The sequence below is a fragment of the Tenrec ecaudatus genome, chromosome 1 (assembly GCF_050624435.1).
Source record: "Tenrec ecaudatus isolate mTenEca1 chromosome 1, mTenEca1.hap1, whole genome shotgun sequence".
NCBI lineage: Eukaryota > Metazoa > Chordata > Mammalia > Afrosoricida > Tenrecidae > Tenrec > Tenrec ecaudatus.
This window is the reverse complement of record NC_134530.1, coordinates 196,499,207-196,507,195: the sequence shown is the minus strand read 5'-3', so window position 1 is coordinate 196,507,195 and position 7,989 is coordinate 196,499,207. Positions and strand designations below refer to the sequence as shown.

The window sequence follows — 7,989 nt, the reverse complement described above, 5'->3', positions numbered from 1 at the left end:
CTATTTCCAGATCTGTGAACTTGAGGAAGTTTCCAGAAGGCTCCGTTTCAGCTGTAAAGTGGGGATCCTGATGAGGATCTTGGGGGTTCGCTCCTGCGGGAGCAGCGGTGGTAAGCGGTACTTTTCCGCGTAATCTCAGGCGATCTCGCGCCTGTTAGACGCTGGGCCCCGGACTTCCCGGTAACCCACACCTCCGGTGTCTCCCCGGGCCCGCCAGCCACCAGCAAACCCACGGGACATCGCCGCCGGGGTTTCCTGCTTTCGCTGGCCGCCGGCGGGTGTGTGTGTGCGCGCGCGTGCGGGCGGACGTTTTCCTGCTCACGGGTGCGGGGCGCTCATCTCCCGGGTATGCATGGCCCGCCCCTCCCTCCTCCAGCGCGCCCAGCGCGCCCAGCCTCGTGGTCCAGCCGCGGCCCCGGCGGCTGGGAGCTCAGTCGCGAGGCGGCGCGGGCAGTCACCCGGCCCGCTCCCCGCCCGCGCAGCGCCCAGCCCGCGCTCCCATTGGCCGCCGGCGCGGGGGCCCCGCCCGCGCCCCCACCCCCGCCCCGTCGGAGGGAATAAAAACCGAGGTCGCACTGACTCGCTTAGTGAGACCAGTAAGCCTCAACTCCTCCGCATCACCGTTCGTCCGCGCTCCTCGCAGTGCCTGCCATTCTCCCCGAGACGTGCTGCCTGACGCCCGCAGCCATGTGCCGAACCCTGTCCGCCTTTCCCACCACCTGCCTGGAGAGGTAAGTGGCGCTTGCCTCGTGGAGCTAGGCTTCGGCCAGAGGGAAAAGTCCGAAGCCCTTCCAGCCCCTCAGGGATCTGCGAGTGGGGCGCTAGAGGAAGAGGCTCACTTGATGATGCCCCGGTGCTTCCCGAAGAGGCAAAGGGACACGCAAAGCCAGCGCGTGTTGACACAAGCAGCAGCCCTTCACGGTGACCTGCCGAAGACCTGGCTGGGGTGGGGTGGGGGGTCCATGTTGGCAGGCAGAATGGAGTTTGCCCAGCTTCTTAGGAATTGGAGTTCACTCTAATGCACAGCCTCTGCCCCCGCGAAGCCCCCAGGCCCATTGCCGAGACCCTATAGAAGTAGAATGATCAGTCCCCCAAAGTTTCCAGGGTTGTAATCGTGGGAAGCAGACTGCCACTTCATTCTCCACAGGAGCCGCTGGGCGGGTAGAACTGCCAAATAGCATACCGTGGAACCCAGGGGCTCAGGCTCCCCTCTCAACAGCCCAGGAGAGCCTTCTCCAGTCCCAGAGAGGCTCTGGGCCACTTCCAGGGTGGTGCTGCTGGGGAGGAAAGTCAAAGATGAAGAATGAGAATCCGTCTCCCCACAGTCCCAGAAGCACTGACAAGCCCAGAGGGGCTGGGCTGCTCGCTTCTAACCAAGCATCGGAAAGCAAGCAGAAGGACTCCAGTGGGGGAAAGACACTGTTTGCAATGCTGGACAGCCAGGAGAAGGATGAGGTCCCTGGAGGCCCCCTCAGAGGTGGCTGCCCCTCTTTCTGGGTTGGTGACGCAGGTGAGGGAGCCAAGTTTAGGCCTGGCACTGCCCCGGGTTCCTTGGCTTCCCCAAAGCTGGAGTTAGGGCAGCTCCAGCTCAGACTCTCCTGGAAGTGTCTGCCCACTGGCCGAGCACAGAGAGAATCCTGACCGGTGTGTCTTCTGTCTTCCAGAGCCAAAGAGTTGAAGACACGACTGGGGCTCTTCCTTCACAAAGCTGAGCTGGGCTCCCACGCCGGGAACCTCAGCAAGTTGGATTGGAGTGCCAAACACAGCAAAGAGAGGTAAGCCAAGGGCCCTGGGAGAATGGGGGTGGGGTGGGGAGATCACGGTGGGAGAAGAGTCATGGGAAGCCATGATCGGAGGCAGAGAACTAGACAGGCCTGTTGGGGAGGGCCTCGGGGAGCTCGGCCCCGGCGTTAGAAGTGGGATTTGCTGCTCTCGGGCCATGCCTGCTTGGCTGGTGGCTGAGTGGGTGGGCTGTGCCAGGGTCTAGAGGAGTGCACATGGGACCTACTTGTTGACTTACCCGACTGTCCCATCTGGAGTTGGGCATCTGCAACAAGTGCCAGGATGGGGTCCAAACTGCTCAAGGCTTCTGTGAACCTCTCTCCTGCCATCAGCACCACCCTCCCGCCCTGCCCAGAGTCTGCTCATGCTGAGCAGCAGCACCTGTGCCAGGTGCGGCATTAGCCCCTCGGTAGAGACTCTGTGCGAGAGACCTGCATTTCCTTGACAAGGTCTCTAAGGCAAAGATCCAAGAGGGGAAAGAGAAACAATTTTGGACAGAGAAGTGAGAGCCTTAGACTGGGAGCCAAGGGCCCCCCACTGCAGTTTCTGGCTACTGAATTGTCCTGCAGAAAGTGCCCCCCCCCAGCCTCCTCCCTTGCCACCATGAGCTCAGCCAGGTGTTTGAGGAGTCAGCTCCCACAATCACTCAGAGCAAACCATGTGTGAATTATGTAAGCTCCCTTCAAAGTTCTAGCCAGGATCCATTGAGTCGTCCGTTGATTTTCCCTATTTTAAAATCTGGATTTTTTTTCCCTCCCCAGCCGGAACCTCTCAGAAGACGTGCTGAGGTGGAGAGATTCGTTCGAGTTGCTGCTGAGTAGTAAGGGTGAGTAGGATGCCGTGGTGTCTGGCTGTGGGTGTCACGTGTGCGCGCCTGTGTTCTGGGGCCAGCGGAGGGCTGCTGCCCGCGTGGGCAGAGCCATGGTTGTAGTCATACGAATGAAGGGCCCAGGGAGCCTGCCTTTATTCAGAACACAAAGGCAGGTCCTTGTTGAAGAAAATGATGGGCTAAAAATAGAGCCAATCACGACAGTTGCTGTCTTTTCTTTTTTTATCCGCGCTGTTGCCTGTGTCTGACCTGCCTCCCTCTCTCTCCCCATAACCGCAGATGGGGTGGCCGCCTTCCACGCCTTCCTGAAGACGGAGTTCAGCGAAGAGAATCTGGAGTTCTGGCTGGCCTGTGAGGAGTTCAAGAAGATCCACTCAGCCGCCAAGCTGGCCACCAGGGCTCACAGGATCTTTGAGGAATTCATTGGCAGCGAAGCTCCCAAAGAGGTCAGAACCCCGACATGTCCCACTGGCCCTCCAAATCCGGGAGGCTTTGGTGTAGCCAGCAGGGAGGGCTGGGGTGTAGGCAGCAGAGTGGCCTTATGTGGCGCAGGACTGAGTGGACTGCTGTGGTTGGAACTTTGGAGAGCCAGGTTCCTTCTTTCCCTTGGGTGGTGGCCTTCACAGGCTCAGAGGGGGTCAGGTGAGCTGGCAGGGTTGGGGCCTTCTGTGCAGAACCTTACGTAAACCCAACCCTTTTCAGACTCAACACACATGACCTGGGACTGGGTGATCACAGGAGTCTTACGTCACCTGGCCCAGGCCCCTGGCCAACCCACCTCAGGTCTGGCAGCAGGTCAAACGGCTACTGGACGTTTGCTTGTTGGTCAGCCTTCCCTTCAGGCTTTCTGTGCAAGGCAGGGGCACCTCTGAGAAAGAGTGTCCTGCCACTGTGTGGCCAGATCATAAAAATGCCCTACTCTTGTATCACAGTTCTAGTTTCTGAGCACTAGTTTATTCTAGGAGTCCCTGGGCGGGGTGCAGATGGATGGACTGAAAGTTAGAGATTCCAGTCCATCCAGAAGCACCTTGGAAGAAAGGCCTGGCAATCCACTTGTGGAAAAAACAACTCAGTCGTTGAAGACCCGGTGGTGCACAGTTCCACTGGGACACACATGGGACTGCCCTTCAGTTTGCATAGACGGATGGGATTGGTCATGGTTTATTTATGCTACACTGACAACCATACTCACTGCCATTGGGTTGTTTCCACTCAGAGCCACTCTGCAAGACAGGGTAGCTTCCAAGACTGTAACTCTTTACCAGAGTAGAAAGCCCTGTCTTTCTCCCTTGGAGCACCTGGTGGTTTTGAACTGCTGACCTTGCAGTTGGTTGGTTAGCGGCCCAACACGTAACCATGATGGCATCAGGGCTCCCTAGTCTACACCAGTCCACAAATAGGTAGCGGGCACCAGTTTCACCCTTGGCCTCCCCATTCACCTGCGTGCTTGCTCTCCTTCCCACAGGTGAACATAGACCACGAGACCAGGGAGCTCACGAAGATGAACCTGCAGGCTGCCACGGCCACGTGCTTCGATGTGGCTCAGGGGAAGACGCGGGTCTTGATGGAGAAGGACTCCTACCCCCGCTTCCTGAAGTCCTCCGCTTACCAGGAGTTGGCCGCCCAAGCCACGGCCTCCTCGGCCGCCCCGTCCAGCAGCAGCCTGGCTGAGCCTTTATGCACCTGAGCCTCTGTGGCAGTGAGGGAGCCAGCCCGAAGGCCTGACTGACCCTGAGGCTTCGGACCCCGGGTGGGAAGCCGGTTCTGCCAATCAGCACGAGAAGACTGAAGTAGCGCAAAGCCACCCCAGCCAACAGTGCTGGATGCCCCAGCTTCGTCTCCAAATATGGTGGGACTCAGTGGGTGTCTGAGAGGGTGCTCCACTCCAGGGCCTGGGACTGAAGAAGAGCAGGAGGCGTCACTGCATATCCCTGTTCTTGCTTGGCAAGGAGACGGTGGTCTGGGTAAGGGGAAGCTCGCACCTGTGGGAGCGCAGGCACCCTGGTCAGCAGTTTTGTCTGTGGTCAGCGGCCTCTGCTATAGCCTGTCTCCCTAGTTCTGCTCTGAGCAGAGGGTAGGGGTGGGGAGTGAGGGTGCATGGGCATCTGCCCTGCCCTGCTCACCTGCCCGTGGGCCTTCCACGTGTGTCCAGGCCCTCAGTGTTGTCGAGACCAGCAGCCACAGGTGACTCCTGACCAGGAGTAGTGTTTTAAAACCTCAGCAAGGGGTCTCTGAGCCTCTTTCCAAGGCTGTCGCAAACCTCGAGAAGGGCCACCTAGCCCATGTGACATGAACATTGGTGCTCTTGGTGGCCCCCTGCAGAAGGCCTTTGACCCCACTTCTTGCTGGGAGGTGCCCTCTTAGCTCGGTGCCTTGGAAGTGGGGCCCGTGAGGCCTCCAGGGAAGTGGCCAGTCTATCTCTTGTGCTTGGCGGGCTGCAAGGGCCTCAACTTTGGAACACACCTGGGTTTGGGGGGTGCTGGAGGGGTGCCAAGGACCCAAGGGCCAATCTTGGGTCTCTCAGGCCATCTTCCTGTCTCTGACCCATAACTGTCCCTGTGGTGTGGAATGAGGGCGGAGAGGGTCACAAGGAGCGAGCCTCCTGTCTGTCTAGAGATTAAGTTGCTAGTTTCCGAAGACCAGGGCAGGGGCAGCCTGGGGTGTATGTCGCGGGTATGGACACTGAAGCTGGGCCATGTGGGGGTGATGTGGGCCTTGGACAGAACTCAGAAGCTGCTGTGCAGGCTGGGGCGAAGCTGCTTGGGGAGTGGGTGGGTGGGGAGGGGTCAGAACCTGCTTGTCACCCCAGGCCACCGAATAAGCATTCCATGGTGGGCTTCCTGCACAAGAACCAGGCTGAGGAGAATGGACTCTTCGGTCTGGGGGTCTCCCTTACTGTTCTTGCTGTACTGTGAGCTCCTCCCGGAGGAAATATTTAAGTGTCACAATTGTTGCATGTTTATTGTTCCCATGTTGAAACCACTGTTATTTATTACTGTAAATCCAGTTTGTGTGAACCTCAGTAGGAGTTGCAGTCCGACTGTCTCCCTCTCTCCCCTGGGCGTGACCTTGGCACACACTGGACACCCCGGAGAGGGAGCCGGTTGGGAGGAGTGCCTCAGTGTTTCTATGTTTATTTATTGCTGACAAATGGAGCTGGTTTCCTGATTACGAATGATGCACGCCATCCTCGTTTTCCGACTCAGCATGTTATCTTCTTGTACAATAAACTCCAACAATGAGACCTGTGTCTGAGGCTGTGTCGGACAGGGTGGGGCAGGCTGGGGAGGGAGTGCGGTGGAGGGTCTGGGAGTTCCACGGGGGGCAGATGGGTGGCGCAGTGGCCTCAGCTTTATGAACGGCTTTATGAACGGAAGGGCGAGTGAAGGTTTAGGGCTTACCTGGCAGAACAGGAGAGAAGGGGACAGGTGCTGGTGATGGTCACCGTGGCTGGTGACTTCCGCTAGCAGATGACAGACAGCCCCACCAGCAGGATGGACCCAGACACGGCAGCTGTCATGGCCAAGCCCTCATGCTCTGTCACCTAACCTGGACTCGGCACGAAACCAAACCAGTCCGTGGTCACGGAGTTGATTCCAAGTCCCGGGGATCCTGCAGTGTGGAATAGATCCGGCACAGCCGAGCTTCCAAGGCTGTAAATCTTTATACAATCAGGCGGTCACACATTCTCCTGAAGGGTGGCTCGGGAGCACGAACGACTGACTTCAATTCCCTTCCGGTGCTTAATGGCTGCGGGGCCAGGGCTGTCCCTCCTCCCCTTAGTCTATCCCATGCTGCCCCTCTTGCAGGCTGGGCTCCTGACCATGGTGTCCCTCAGACTGGAGCAGAGGCCAGCTCACTCCGGCACCAGCTGCCCGGGCTGGCCTGTGCCTCCTCCTGCAACTCGAGTCCCCCTTCCAGATGGGTCATAGGTCGCTCTGGGAAGGAGGATCACCGGGATTAGGGTCCACAGGCCCCACAAGCCTGGGAAAACATCTCCAAGGCCATTCCCAGTTAACCCTCCCATTTGGGTAGCTTCCCTTTCACACACAGGCTGGTCTTGGACTCAGTTGGGTGGCCTGAAGGTGGTGGGTGCAGGTGACAGCTAAAGAGCAACTCTTCACTAAACCCAAGTGTCAGGCTCAAAGCAGCTCCATCCAGTGTTGATTCTCAGAGAGGTGAAGTCCTTTCCTGAAGACCGCACAGCTAGCAGGAGTCTCTAAAACCTTCAGTCACACTACAGTGGCTCTCTCCCCGCCCTCTGAGCACTGAGCATCCACTTGGAAGGCAAAGCACACACATACTGAGCATACACACACTCCTGTGACAATCTTTCTTGCTCCTTAAAAAGCAAGGCTTCCAACAGAAGAACGAGAGTAAGGGTAAGAGGAGGGAATGGCATATTGCCTTCGAGAACAATTGCTGTCTCAGTCATAGACCGGAAGAATTGGATGATGACATGACGGAAGGTTTTCAACTGAGAGTCTTTAGAAAAATCCTATTCAAAAGGGGTGGATCTGTGGAACAGAATTTCAAATTCTCATAAAGTCCAAACTTTCTGAAGTTTGAGAGGAACTCCCTACACTATTGGGCGGAGACAACCTGTAACCGTTCAACTGGAAACGCCCACTGTAGTCTTTAACCAGCAATGCTGTTGCATTAGGTGCCATCGAGTTGGTTCCAGCTCACATTGGCCCCGGGCACCACACGAGGAGGCCCTGCTCAGCCCTGCGCCGAGCTCATGGTGTTTCTGTGCTCGAGCCCGACATCAGAGCCACTGTGCCAACCCATCCTGTTGAGGGGCGTCCCTGTTTTTACTGACCCTCCACGATACCAAGCACGGGTCAGGGATCACCCCAGGGGTTGGTCCATCCTGACAACATGTAAGCTGAGGTCTTGCCAGACAATGCTGGAGAAAACAACAACAACAATCCAACCACAGTGTAGCTACATTCCTAAAGCCCTGAACCTTCACGCGCCCTTCCGTTTATTCCATTTGTCTGCCTGGCGCCTTATGTGCTTCAAAGCACTCGCTCTGTGAGGATCAAGTGGACAGCAGCAACTAGAAAGGCTAGAGGAGACCCCCGGGGGCAGAGGGCTTATGTCAGAGGGGAGGAACAGTGCAGAAAGGGAGGGTGAGCGAGGCTTGCACCGCTTGCAGAATATAATGAATGTCGCCGAATAACACAGGCGAGACTGTTGAGTTGGTGTTTGTTCTATGTGCCTTTTCAACAACCACCACCAATAAAATAAATAATTAAGCAAACAAAACGCCCAAGCCTTCAGCAGCTCCAAATTCCCTAACCCCACCGCCTACTGTTTCTAGCTTCCCCACCTCTGCACACTGGGCCTCCTCCCTGCTGTGCCCACATACTCTG

At 57.3% G+C, this 7,989-nt stretch overlaps 1 protein-coding gene across 1 annotated transcript; it reads left to right on the top strand.

Annotated features, from left to right (window-relative positions):
* Positions 1–600: 600 nt before the first annotated feature.
* RGS16 (regulator of G protein signaling 16) lies at positions 601–5,848 on the top strand. The gene is made up of 5 exons (XM_075528158.1): positions 601–731; positions 1,665–1,775; positions 2,544–2,608; positions 2,891–3,057; positions 4,077–5,848. The coding sequence occupies exons 1-5, from the start codon at positions 688–690 to the stop codon at positions 4,296–4,298; spliced, it is 609 nt and encodes a 202-aa protein (XP_075384273.1). The 5' UTR covers positions 601–687; the 3' UTR covers positions 4,299–5,848.
* Positions 5,849–7,989: the final 2,141 nt, after the last annotated feature.

What these genes read in the sequence shown, in the direction of transcription:
- RGS16 (XM_075528158.1), top strand. Translation starts at nt 688, where the DNA reads ATGTGCCGAACCCTGTCCGCCTTTCCCACCACCTGCCTGGAGAG. An exon ending in GCCAAACACAGCAAAGAGAG is followed by an intron (nt 1,776 to 2,543) that starts GTAAGCCAAGGG and finishes TTCCCTCCCCAG; the next exon opens with CCGGAACCTCTCAGAAGACG. An exon ending in GTTGCTGCTGAGTAGTAAGG is followed by an intron (nt 2,609 to 2,890) that starts GTGAGTAGGATG and finishes CCATAACCGCAG; the next exon opens with ATGGGGTGGCCGCCTTCCAC.